Raw genomic sequence first — 13,929 nt, forward strand, 5'->3', positions numbered from 1 at the left:
CCTATGTTGAATCTTTCTCTGGCTTTGATGGCTCGGTTACTTGTGACTTACTGGCTGGTGCTAAAAGGAGCTTAAAACCCCTCTAACTGCTCACCCTACCTGAGACACTGGCTAAGGAACCAAGTGCTCTTACTGGGGCCCAGCTGCTGTCTCCACATCCCATCTGCAACAGCAGCACCCGGAGCAGCTGGAAGTGCCAGAGCAGGTGAGCTTCTGGCTCTAATCTCTTTGCTTTAGTTTTTTTGCTCCCAGGTAGAGCCTGAACAGCTTGTGCTGCATTGTGCCAGGTTTAGGAGATCTGAATAACCTAGTTTCCCTAGCAACAGTTGTCTCTTTAATCACAGAGATACAAGTCTACCTCTGTTATTGGTGTTAAGACTTACGTAGTGCATTTGGCTACAGTAATACCTTGCCTCTGTTGGAAAAAAATGGTACAATAAAAGCAAGAAGGTCCTTCTGCCTTGGAGATAATTAAAGTCTCCATAGGTGGATTTCAGTGCTTTATGCAGCAATAATAGAAATAAGAGGAATTATAACTACCTCTAAGCTTTTTAATGTGAGGAATCCCTGGAGGATACAAAAATAAAGTTTTAAATTCTATGCACAGATCTCTCATCATTCTGTGACATTGATAGATTCATTCTTTGGTGAGTTGTGTTATTTTCGTTTTTATGGATAGGGAGACAAAGTGATTCAAAGGTAGACATAATCTGTTGCAAATCTAGGAATAAATCTTTTCTGAGCTCAAGTCCTCCACCTGCCCTTTCCTTCCATTTCAGATACAGGCTTCCCTGTGCAGTAGGAGACAGAACGTGTTTGGCAAGTAGAAGTGTGAAGCCTGTTTTTTAGCAGGAGAAAGTGAGGAAAGTGAAAATACTGTGATTCACTGCAAGGTTTTCTGCTAATATATTTTAGCCTGCATTCACTCCCCCATTAACAGAAGTGACGCAAACTATATATTTTGAAAGTTATCATTGGGAGTGAAAGAAACATTTCTGCCTTTGCTTCTGCACAGCAACATGGTCTTGTTACTGCTTGTGTGCAGGAGAAACTGGTTTGGATAAGAGTAGTTTGAAGAAACTGATGAAGGGAAAAGAACTCTTGTTTGATCAAAGGCATGAAGCCCACATAAGCACCCAGTACTGATGTTCCTCCTTGGATAATGCCAGTGTTAAATTGTCAGCAATATCTTGCAGGCTTCTTAAGTTAGAGAGTTGCACAAGGGACAGATGAATGGAAAACAGATCCTTGCACTCCTCCACAGAAGTCGTACGGTGTTAGGTTTTGGGGGAGGGATTATTTTTATTTTTATTTTTTTTTTTTAATATGGCATAAATAGTGCAGAGATGCAAGGAGATACCCATCCTCCTTCCTATTTGTAATTCACATCCAAACAGGCCCTGAACCTTCTGGCCAAACAGAAGTCCATCAATCTTGTGTGTGAGGAGGGTATTTTTACTATTTCTTTTCAGTGTTTCCTTGTCTGTTTGGGTAGTGCAAGGTGGGGGCCATGCTGTCTTTTCTTCCACATCCTTTTAGCCAAAGAGCTTTTGAAAATTCCAGCATGAGATTTCTTTGGCTTGCAGGTGTTGTAGACATACCCCAAAGTTGGCTAATCTAGAAATCTCTTAACATTTTTGATTGACCATCCTTATTTCAGCAATTCCTTCTCAAGCCTCCATTTACCAAATCAGCTTAGTAGGGTGTCTTCTAAATGGTTGGGGAGCTCTGGTAACTACTAACATCTAGTCAAACGTCTCTTCCAGAGAACATGTACCACTTTTTTTTTTTTTTTCCTTTTTTTCTTTTCCCATTCCTGTGGTCTTGCACAATCTAATGAGTCCTTTGAGAAACCCTGAGAGCTTGAGCACAAGGTAATACCACAAATGGGTAGGTGACATAAAACTCATTGAGCTTGTTAAAATAGTATTGCCATGGTCCTTCAGCAGCCTAAAGGCCTCGTATAGAGCTATTATTTAGCTGGGTGGTATTTGCTACAAACTGAGACAGAGGCTTACTTCTACAGTGAGTTTATTGTTGGATTTTCAGTATTTTGTTTGCGTAAATTCCCTAGACTAGCTTTCCCTCCTCAGTAAGCCACACGGATCAAGTTTTATTCTGTTGCACACAAAGTTCACATCCTTTATTAGAATGAGTCATGCTTTAACTGAGATTACTGTGAAGGAGGAAAGTGGGCTTTAAAATGTTACTCCTCCACCCTGCCTTAGTGATGTATAACAGGATTATTAGTATGCTTGGCAGCTGCTGCTTATTATTTTCACAGAACCTGGATATTTGTGAAAACAAGTAAAAATTGGTTCTACTTGTGTTCAAGTGTGAAGTTAATGCATATTTCTAAATTTATAAGACAAAAGAGCTGTTGTTTTGTGGTGGTGGTGTTTTGTTTGTTTGTTTGTTTGTGTTTTTGTTTGTTTGTTTGTTTTTGTTTTTTTCCTGACATTCTCTTCCACAAAGCTTACTTGCTACTGTAAAAGTGGATCTCACTTTCTCCCTGGGTTTATTTTTCAGTTTTGGGAGAAGAGTAGCATTTTGTGACTTGGAACTGAAAGTGGAGGAGGAACTCTGCCACACTGTGTTCTGTGGCCTGTGCATGGCTAGTACTGTTGGACACAGAGGACACTTCTGGGCATTGAGAGGTCAAAGTGCTTCACAGTCCCATGTAACTCCTGTGTAAGGTTGTTCCCAACTTCTCTCAGGCACGATGCGTGTGACGTGGTGCCACTGTGCAGAAGGCAAATTTTGGTCCTCTGTGTACATTTCTGTGTGCAGAAAGCTGAAAGGCCTTTAACCTATAGCAGAGGGAGCTGCTCAGTGTGTGTCCTTAATATAGTTTTTTTTTTCAGAAACAATCTCTGTACGCAGCTACTAAAGATACCAGAACCAATTTTGCGACTTATCTTTCTCACACAAGTGAATTGATACCTCATGCAATAATAGTTAATTTGACTCTTCATACCACCACCCTTTTTTGTTTGGTTGGGGCTTTTTTTGGTGTTGTTATTTGGGAGGGAGGAGTAGGAGGGAGCAGGGTGATGGTATGTCCATTTAAGGAGTTATCCTCAAAATTGAGGAGGAGGGCCAGCTAATAGAAGAGGGCCTCGTAGGATTTTATTTTTGGCAGTATGCTGGTTCACTTGACATGGAAGACCTTTCTTTCCTAGTCCACTTGTTCCTGAGAGGTCTGGAAAGAGTAATGTTTCTCCCCTGAGCTATGTGTTAGCTAAGACTACTAAATTGGCAGGGGCATCATCTGTTCTTGTTCTACAGAAAAAACAGGGTCTGTTCCCCTAACCCACTGCAGTCCTAAACCCAGACTGCAGAACTTCTACAAAGCCTGCTAAAGGATTTGTTTTGGTGGTAATGCTTTTGAAGGAGAGCTTGAGGGAAGGAGCAGCAATTAAACAAACCCTGCTGTTAGGTATTAGTAAGGACTTTACTTTTTAGCCCTTAGAATGAGTGAATTGAAGGTTTGGTGACAACATGAGTTTAATTAAATTTACTCCTGCACTTGATCTATATTTAACTATTACTGACTCTGGGTTTACTGATAAGTAATGGTAATAGCTGGGAGGCAGGCAGTGCTGTGGTTGACCAGCCTGTTTCCTGGCCAGCTTGAGTCTGACCAGACAGATTTTTCTCCTGTTTTACAGATGCTTCATTCAGTGGCACACCACCCAGCTATGCGTACGACGCAGACCGTGCTGAGGAGCAGAGACGACATCATGATATGATGCCCTACATCGATGACTCGCCGTCATCCTCTCCTCACCTCAGCTCCAAGAGCCGGGGCAGCCGAGACACCCTATCTTCAGGGTCTCTGGAGTCTACAAAATCAGTGAGTCCTTTCCTGCCTTTTTGGAATCAGCAAAGCTTCCAGATTGTATGTTCACAAGGGGTAGACTGCTTTAACATGGGGGAAAGACAGGGACTACCAGGACTGAAGGACAGATCACCTGAGATCATATAGCCATGCCTGATTAATATTGTATGTTTAAGGCTGAACTGAGGCTTCTTGCTGGTGCTAAGCCTTAACTTCAGGCATGAATCTTGTGTGTGTGATCTTTAAGTTTTTTCACCCTTTGTGAACTTTAGCCAAGAAAATTGGTGATTAATTGTTGTTGAGTGGGTCTCTAAATACCAGATACCTTAGAAAGGAGTCTCTGGAAGGAATCATACTACATTATAAAGTTTGTACATCTGTGCAATGTGAGTTCGCATTGCCTTCCAGAGGGAAAATAAGAGTTATTTTCAGGTAGGTTAAAGGCTCAGAATACAAGATCAGTTTCCTTCACCTTGTGAAATGGAGTAAGAGGAATTAAAACTGCCAGCTCTGAATTATGGTGACTTTGGGTGGGAGGTGGCCACTTTTTGTAACAAATTTGACTGTTCACTAAGTAGGTGTCTATACAATCAGTTATGGTAAATAAAAAGTTCAGAAGAGACCACCTAGTCTGACCTGTGGTTTGATGTTGACCTTCAGGCCATCTCACTTTATTTTTACTTCAGGTTCGATAGCAACACTGTAAATTGGAACTTAAGGAATGTTTTCTATTTTAGTTTTCCATTAGTCTTGGTAGAGAGTCTGCTGCTTGCCTTTGTGGAAAACTATTGACTCTTCAGTCTTCACAGTCAAAAATGTCTTAGTTTCTGCTTGAATTAATCTTTTTTTTTTACTTCCAACCTTTTTTTCTCTGTCTTTTACTTCCTAGACTGTAGAGCACTTCAGTTCCAAGTTGCTGTTTCCTTGAGTATCTTTGCCATCTGCAAACCTTTGGTTTCCCCAGGTCATTCATAAAAATGCTTAACAGCACAAAGACAACTGTCACTTCCTTCCTACTGTATTTCCAAGAAAGCATAGCCTAACAACCTTGAATTCCCACATTGCACATGGCATTTTGAAATCTGTCATTTGAGAGGTTTAACATGTGTTGGCTTTATATTGTTCCGTCCTGTTAATTAAGATGCCATAGGAGAAGATGATGGATATTTTACAGGTGTTGATGTACATGCAAATCAACACCATCACCCTTATCAGACAGTTCATCTTGCATCAAAATGATTTCAAGAGTATGACAAATTCCACAAACCATTCCTACTCATCATTCATTATATTCTGTTACTATTTATTGGTTGCTGCCATGTCATATACTTCCTTAGTTTGTCTAGCATAAATGTTAAATTAAGAAGTCTGCTTGAGACGGTGTTCTTCTTTCTCATTTGTAAAAATGCGTTGTCAAGATCTCTTAAAGCATTATCAACTATGTATATTGTTGATGGTTGCTTAGCTTTATTTGACTATAAAGTATGGAGCCTAGTTAGCTGCTTATGCTTTAGTTCATTAATTCTGAGATGCCTTTTTGTCTCTCAAGATGAGAATTCTCGTGATATGTAAGAGGCTTTTGAATGAAGAAATGATCACTAGGAAATTCAAAGAATGCTCCAAGCATGTTTTAATACTGACTTGAGATTTCCAGGTTATGTTTCTCACAATGAAGAAAAAAAGCTACATGACTACATATGGCTGGGAGTTATCTTCAAAGAACCAGTTGTTGTAGTGCCTGTGACTGGAGGCCTGGAAAGAGACACTGCCTAATATTTAATCTTCGTTTGTTTGAATGTTGCCTCATAAGCATTTAACAGTAGTTAATTTCAAAGTTACCTTAATAATGCTAGGAGGTTGCCTTTTTGAAAATAATTTTTAACATAAAGGACTACTTTCTTCTCTCTGACTATAAAAAGGTGTTTTATGGCTTCCAAAAGAAAGAGTTGTCCTGATACAGGTTAGAGTTTTAATCTCGAACCTCAGCTGCTTCAGTTGATCCTGTCGGTAATTAGTCCACAAATGACAATGCTGCTCATGAAGGATGGTCCATAACAAGGAGGAAGAGACTAATTTAGTTATGGACGTGCTATTTCCTTAACAAGTTAAGCTTTCTGCCATCACAAGTTCTTGGATGGCTTTTACTGTATTTTATTTTTTCATCTGTAGTGAAAAAGACATCAGTAACAAAGTTGTCAAACATACTGTGCCCAGTTGAGCACATAAACTGTGTTGGACCAAAAATATCAGGATGTCTGTCTTTTCTATTATCTTTTTTGCTACGCTTGATTAGCATAAACCATTTTTTGTTTAGATGTCTTTGCTTTTGTAGCTGTTTCTCTGCCCTTTTACTTCTTTCTTAGGTGCCAGCAATTACTTCTGAAAATTTTAAATTATCTTTATGACCAGAGTCAAGAAATCAACAATTAACTGGATGTAACAAGACAACACCTACACTATATGCACCACTTTGACAAAATATGAGGATTGTGAAGTCATTGAGAAGTTAAGAAATGATTTGGGTTATCCAGCCTTGTGCCTGTAGCCTTGTCCTGAATCCTGGCAATAACGTTCAATTATACAATCATGTCCTATTTTTTCTATGGGGCTCCCACATTGTTCAGTGTATAGAGTGACTGATTCTCACTGAATTCAGTATTTTCTCTCTAGAGGTATGTGTACGTCTTGTTTTCAGGACACCATGCAAACTCTGAGCTGAGTAGAGAAGTACTCATTTCTTTTTGGCAAGACCATTAATTCCAAATACAGTTGGAATGCCACACAGGTCTTAATTATCCCTGCAGTTTTCCTATGAGATAACAGGATGGCATGTTCACTAACCACAGGTAATCAAGGCAGACAGATTACAGGAAAAGCATCTGCTAATTTAGGGGGTTTAATGTGAGATGTGTAATGTTCTGCAAAACCAGGTTCTGACTTGTAATGTTTTCTTCAAATTTAAAGCAAAGTCCCTTTAATTCCACCTGCAGCCAAGTTAACAACACTCCCATCAGGCACCTAGGAAATGGAAGACATTGTAAACGATTTTTTTTTTTTTTTAAAGTATTTCTAAGTAGTTTGCTTAGCATCTCACAGACATAGCAGCATTCTGGTGTGATGTTCATCTGCCTTATCTGTGAGACCAGCCTTCCTCTTGGAGACTGGCTAGTTGCTATCTGGATGTTGAGGACATTTTGCTTTGACTATTTTATGGGCTTGCTCTGGGCTATGTGTTATTCTGCCAAGTGTTTGACTAAATCCCTCTATTTCCTTATAGCAGCTGTAGTCTTTAGTTGGACAGTGCATCAGAGTTCCATCTGGTCTTCCCAGCCACCAGAAAGAAAGTACGGAGTGGCCAAAGCACTGTTTCTTCCTAAAAGAGAATGAAGGGATATCTCCTGGACTACTTGTGGAGAGGTTTCGTGTTGTTCCCTCAGTGTGCTGGCTGATCAACTCCCAGCACCTCACATCCTGTGTTCCAGGAAGTGAGGGCTGCAGTTGACTTCCAGGTTTGTGTGTTCTGCATCATGTTGTTTGGGATCGGTTTTCCAATCCCCCTATTACCTGGAGACTAAAAGGCTCCTGCTGACTGGTCTGCCTCCAAACTGTACCACTTCAGCCACTTCCTATGTATCCATATTTCACCTGCTATGTGTCCTTCGCAAAAAAAATCTGTTGCTGTCCAAGGAGGGTGACAAGAGGTGGACCAGCATTAGTTTTGCCTGTGACCCAGCGAGGACATAATGAACCTGGGTGTTTGTGCTGTATATGTCAGCATCCCCTCACTCATAATTTTTGTGGTAAGGAGGCCTTAACGAATGTTTGCATTGAGCAAGCTAGGTCATACCCCCTCTTCTGGCTCTTCCAGAATCTTGTGCTGAGCTGCTGACGTTCCTCCTGGCTTAAAGCCAATGCTTTTGCCAAACTTTGACTGTTGCTTTGAAGCAACCCTACAGGGGAAACAGGAAAAAGGAGAAATAGGTTCCACTAATGCTTGAGTTGTTTATTTATTTAACTTAAGAAGTGATTTAATTTTCCTGAACCTTACTTTCTGTAGCAGTTCAACTGTTGTGGTTAAACTTTCAAAAAATCCTGGAAACCTATCTTGGAAAATATCAGCCCAAATGTTTGCCAAATAAGACAGTGCTGGTAACTTCAGAAGGTGTCAGACGTTATTTGTAATAGGTAGCGATAATTCTCTCCTAGAAAATAAGAATGTGTCTATCATCTTCCCCATACAGCTAGGCTGAAAAGTGGAGAGGATAGCTGGATAGTGTTAAAGGAGGACAGAAGGAGAGCTTGCTTTGGTATTCTTGGGGCACAGGAAAGTGTTGGGGCAGCTGGAAAGTTAGTGACTGACACCCTTTACCAGAGAAGAGTTGTTTGCTGAGAGTCCTGGAGTGGGTAGCTTGCAGCGTGGAGGCTCAGGAGACGGAGAGGATGGGAAACTTCAGTCGTCATGATCCTACTGCTGCTCCTCACATGGGGAGAGATTACAGCGATGGGAAGAGTAGAAATAAGAAAGCCTTTCAAGATCTGCTCACCAACAGAGCCAGGCTCAAAGATGTGCCTGGAGTTGAGGTTGTGGGGCTCCGGAGGGTGGCGCAGGGCCCACATTCTGCAGGGCAGCCAGCGGAAAGGCAGAGCTGTTTCCACCCTCCCAGGAAATGGGGTTGCTTTTCTAGAGTTTAGAAGGCGAGGTTTTGCCAAAACAGGTCTCCAATTCTTGTATGTATTGCTCCCAGGGAGGCAGGAGTGCTAAAGCTGAGCGACTAACTCCTATTTTCTGTTCTCTTTGTAGGGGAAATTGGCTGTTACTTAAGAGATTTCTGGGTAGAGTTTTTCTTCCTTTTTCTCCTGTGCTGTGGCTGGTCCAGCATTGGCAGCCATTGCTGGTCCTCAGACCAGATTCTTTTTTTCTCACTGTCTGCCAGCTATGTGGAAAGCAGGGCTGTGGCAGGGCAGGCTGTGGGCTTTCCTCCTCACCTGGTCCTAAGGGGATCCAGAAGAGCTGATCTCTGAAGCTACAACAACAAATGGGGTTACTGCTTTGCTTGGTAGTACTGTTGCTAGCTAGTCCTTCCCTCTCCAGCACTTCCAAATCCTTTTTTCTTCCTCTCAGTTCTTAGGGTTTGTTTGGTTTGTTTTCTAGTTGCTTTCCCCCAACAGATACAAATTTCCTTTTTTATTCTCCAACTCTTTGCTCCTTAAGGGCTCTGCCTGAGGAGAGCTGGCACACCAGTACTGATGTTATAAATAAAGTTGGCTCCTCTCCCTGCTCTTTCCCCTCCCTGCATGGAGTACGATGGTCTGGATTAAAGAATTTGCACTGTTTAGTATCACCAAGACAATGAGACACCTCCAGCCTATTTAGCAGAAGCTTTCAGAGATATTTACACTTTAAAAATTGAAATTACTAGTATTTTATAGGCTGTGAGCTTCTCTATGAGATTCTGAGCTGTCCTTATGGAAGACCTCTCCTTTGAACACATCCATTGCACAGCATATGAACACACTGTACCAAAGGAAAGTCTGAGAGTTAAAGTGCCTTTTATACACCCACTTTGAATCACTGATTCTCTTTTCAGAGCTGTGCCGGCAGCAACCACTTTGCAAAATCACGTGTTACTGTTTCTAGATTCTTAATCTGTGGTGTTCTAACATTTGCAAGAAAAAGAATTACTGCTGTTAATTTAAACAACCAGAAAGCCCCTAGATCCTTAAAGAGTTAGGAAGAGCTGAATCTGTCTAATCCTTGGAGCTGGTGAATCTCAGGCTTGCGGTAACTGAATACAACATGCAATGCCAACCTGGTTAGTAAACCCAAGTACTGAGGCTGACGAGCTGTAAACACATTCAAAACAGTCCTGGCTCAGGGCCAGCGTGTGCACGCTCTCTAATATCTGCAGTGCTTCTAACCATTCTGACTGGCCTTGGTTTAGTTTGCAAGATTGCACTTATGACCATGACTCAGTCGTTTGGTTTTTAAGCCTTCAGAATAGCAAGGAGCACCACCCAGTTGAAAAGAGAAAACACCAAAACCTTATGGCCATGAGAAACCTGTGAAACTTCATTTATACTGCTTTCCACCTTCCTTTTTTTTTTTTTTTTTTTAATGTAGTTCCTGAGAAGTGGAAAAGTACCAATTTCATGCTTGCTTGTTTGAGCTGGCTAGGTGTTGAGTCCTCACAGCTCCTGTGGCAGACAGACAGGAGTGCTCTGGCTGCTGCCCTGTGATAGCCTTTTAAGACAGATTTATTCTCAAACATGTGGGTAGAGAGGTAGCCAAAAGATGGAAGGGCAGTGGAGAAAGGCTAGAAGTGGATGCTGGCATCAAAGAGGTAGGGACAGAGTCAGAACATGAACTACTAGTTAGACTTGTACAAGTAAAACACAGGCTAGCCAAGCTGGGTAGGAAGGATGGGATGGACTGCTGACCACTTGGCACTCCCTGCTGAGTGGTTAGGTTGCCAATGCAGGCTGCTCCCACATCCTGCTGGAATATCCCATCTGCACTTTAGTTAATAGGTGTATTTTCCCCTACCTGATGCAGTCTAGTAGATGTGGTACCAACTCCTCCCCTTCCCACAAGCAGCTCGAAGATTTCTGGCTGCTTCGTTCTTGCCAGGGTAGGGGCAAGGAGTCGTCAGCCTTGGCAGGTTACCCTGAACCAGTGGGGAGCTTTGTACCTGTGCCCAGGATGTTCACCATCTTAACTGCCCTTCTGCCTGGGGTGCAGTAACAGAGCAGTCATTGAGGCTGTTGTGGTCACAGTGTTGGTCTTTGACCATATCTGACAAAAAAAGTAAACAAAGCAGAAAATGCCCTTGGCACTGGAAGCATCATATCTTGGCATGCTGTAAGGGGAGAGTGGAAGGACAGTCTCGCAGTATCTCTGCCTGCTAATTGCTCTGTCTTGTTGTGGGAGGGCAGGTGAGCCTGCTCCCGGTTCTCGTAAGTGAGCAATGTTGTAATACTAAATGATAACTCCCTCCTCTTCTTCCTGATGTTGGCACCAGCTCCCAGTGAGTTTCTCCATCCTGGAGTACGCTCCATAACAAGTGTGGCTTAAAAAGCACCCCGAGGCTGAAGAAGCACAGGGGCTGTTTTCCAGATGTTCATCTAGCAGCAAGAGCTGCTGTTCAGTGCAGACACAGACAACATTGTCAGCGAAGGTCTCCCTCAGCAGGAGCTCTTGTCAGGGCACTGGCTCTCGGGAGGAAATCCAGAGTGGCAGCACAATGCAGACAGCAGTGCCATGGTGTAATATTGATCCCTGACACAGCAGGAGCAGCAGGAGATCGTCTTTTCACATATGAGGAGTCAGTATGTAAATTGGAGGTACTGCATTGGAAACCTCGTAATGTGCTACATGATTGTCGGATAAACTCCCCTGAGGGTCTCTTGAGCAACTGCTGCACTGTAGCTTCAAGCAGCCAGGCCCTGCCCTGTCTGGCTGCGTCTGAGGCTAGAGTTTTGCAAGCATCACGCTTGGAAAACGCTCCTGTTCAGAAGGGTTAGGACAATACCGTAGGCTCTGCAAAGTGACCTTGTGGTAACGGCCAGGAAGGAAGGCTGCTCCTGTGTCCTGGGAGATGTTTGTCTCTGAAAGCACATCTCTTTTAAAGAGAGGAAATTAACATTCAGGCAGAAAGTGCTGTGTCTGTCAGCTGACGGTGCCCAGCAAGAACTGGCTTGTAAATTAAAGCTTTTATTTGTGAAGAGGAAAACTGTTCTCAGTGCTATAAGGAAAACTGTTGTGCCCCTGTTGCGATGGGGAAGTTTGAATTCATTTAAATAACTTGTCATTGTGCGGTGCTCTTTACAGATGTTACAAACATACCCAGCTGGTTTTTAAATCCTCACCTCCTCCAAGAGAACCTGCTAAAGATAATTATAGTACTGTGTCAATATTGACCAGTTACCTCATCCTCAGCAGCGGGGACTTTGGAGCACTGTTAGTTTTTCTCAATGCTTCTTTGTGAAGCTGCATTTTTCTAAGTGTTGTAAGAAATTTTTGGAAACCAGGAGGCATCGTGTATTTCTTGCACTGGTGCTGCTTCATCCCTGCCTCTTTGAATGAAGGCAGTCGTTGTTAAACATCTTGGGGCTGTCTATCTTGATTGTGTGTCTGTACCATGCCTTACAAAACGGTCCCCGAGGTGGACATCCAGGCAATGGTGGTGCAGAAATCATAAGGAAAGGTCATAGCGTTGTTGCACGTTTCTGTTTGATCTGTAACAGGCACAGTCACACCCGTGCTCTGCACATGCACAGAGTCTGTCGCAGAGTTCATTTTACCCTGTGGTTTGTCACTGGTGGTGTTCCGAAATCTTCTGAATACGACTGCTGAATTACAAATTCCTAGCTTCTCTGAAATGCCCTTTCAAGATCTTAAAAGGCACTGTGGTTTTTACTGAATCTCTCTGAAGGGTGGGGTGCAAAGAGAAGTCCTTTCCATGTAGTACCTGATGAGCATGTAAATTTTATTTATTTCCTTAGAAGAGATTCTGTCTGCCTCTTTTATTTAAGAAGTTAGGGTGGTATTTGACACCTCACAAAATTTTTTCTAAAGTAGTTGCTGCAAAGTCTTATAGCCTAGCAAATAGGCTGTGAAATGTAATGAAAGCATTCAAAAATCACATTGGTTCATGATGAGACTGAATCTAGAAATATCTGGGAGCGTGAGGATCTGTTTCTTCCTTTGTGTGGCACGTAGGCTCAGTATCACACTCGGAATGGGGTAGTTACTGTAAGCTTACCTATAGCCAAGATGCCTTCTCTCCATAATAAACCTCACATGTACATCTGCAGGGTTCAAAGCACAAGACCCTAAACTAAATGGAGATTTTTTTTTTTGGCAGCTATAGGGCTTTATGTTCAGTCAATAGAGTGGAGCATACTGCTGTTTCCTGATACTCCTGCTGCTGAAATCAATAGCTGAAGATTCCTCTGGAGATTAAGAGGAGTAGGATGAAGCCCCAGACAACTTACCTAAAGCCCTTGAAAAGTGTCTACCCTTTCAGATCCAGCTACTCACTCTATTCTCAGAGACATTTAACACCATAGAAAGATTGCAAGAATTGTAAAAAGCCAAAAAGTACTGTCTGTGGGTGACAGTAATAAAAAGAATGGGAAATAAGATTCTGTAAAAGGGGTGTATTTCTAATTATTTATAACTTTCCTTGTTTGGCCACACTTCTTCAGAGTTTCTGGAAATACTTCATTTCACTTTATCAGGTTAAACATGTTTCAGGTGGCAGTTTTGAGAGGAAGGATTCGACAGAGAGGATTACTGTTTCTCTTAACACTTGATATTAGTCTTCCCTCAGTGTGCCCAATTATTTTTTTTTCTTCTCTCTTCCTTCAGTTGTTTTGGTGAAGAACTCCTTCATGGAATCCCAATAAGAAAATCAGCATGTGTGTTCCAAGCAATGCTGATTATTCCATCCTCTAACTAAAAATAGACATTGTGCAAGCTGGCTCTGAAAAATAATGTAATGAGCAGTAGAGAGTGGGAGCAAGAACAGCCACCTTAGCAGCAGTGTCGGGCTGTAGGCCCTGTGTGTTCACGTGCACCTCTGTAGATGCAGGGGAGGTGGGCCTGTCTGTGTAGAGAAACATGGCTTTGGAGTCAGATCTTGGAGAGCTCTTATGGGAGGAGGGAGTAATTTGCACATAACCAGGGGGTCCCTAAGATCTATTTAGAAAGTTATGAATTTTGATAAGTTATTAATTTTTACCTTCTGTGGTTTGAGTTCTGTGAAGAAGTCTGGGTGCCTAATTGATGCACCAAATCTGGATGACTAAAGCTAACACCAGTAAATAGTCTTAAGTGACCTCAGTTGCTGGTAAATAAAATTTTCTTTGATGCTTTATGTTTGCATGTTTCTAGAAATGGGACATGGAACACAGGTGGGGGTTTTGTTTGGTTGGTTTTTTTAGTCTGAAAGTAAACCAAAAAAAAAACAAGAATGCTGTGCTCAGTTGAATGGTATCTTTTACTCTTCGTCTTCAGTTTTTTTCTTTCTCTTCTCCTAGTTCCTGTCCCTCTCCCCTCCTCCCCCCCCCCCGCCACTTTTTTTTCT

The 13,929-nt window shown here is 42.2% G+C and overlaps 1 protein-coding gene across 1 annotated transcript in view; it reads left to right on the forward strand.

Annotated features, from left to right (window-relative positions):
• Window positions 1–3,671: 3,671 nt before the first annotated feature.
• Window positions 3,672–13,929, forward strand: part of BCR (breakpoint cluster region) — a gene marked incomplete at its 5' end in the record, with an annotated part of 46,762 nt that continues 36,504 nt past the window's right edge. The window contains one exon of the mRNA XM_008940217.1: window positions 3,672–3,856. Within this exon, the coding sequence (XP_008938465.1) occupies window positions 3,672–3,856 (185 nt within the window). The remainder of the gene's footprint in view (window positions 3,857–13,929) is intronic.

This window comes from Merops nubicus, unplaced genomic scaffold, assembly GCF_000691845.1.
Source record: "Merops nubicus isolate BGI_N331 unplaced genomic scaffold, ASM69184v1 scaffold37135, whole genome shotgun sequence".
NCBI lineage: Eukaryota > Metazoa > Chordata > Aves > Coraciiformes > Meropidae > Merops > Merops nubicus.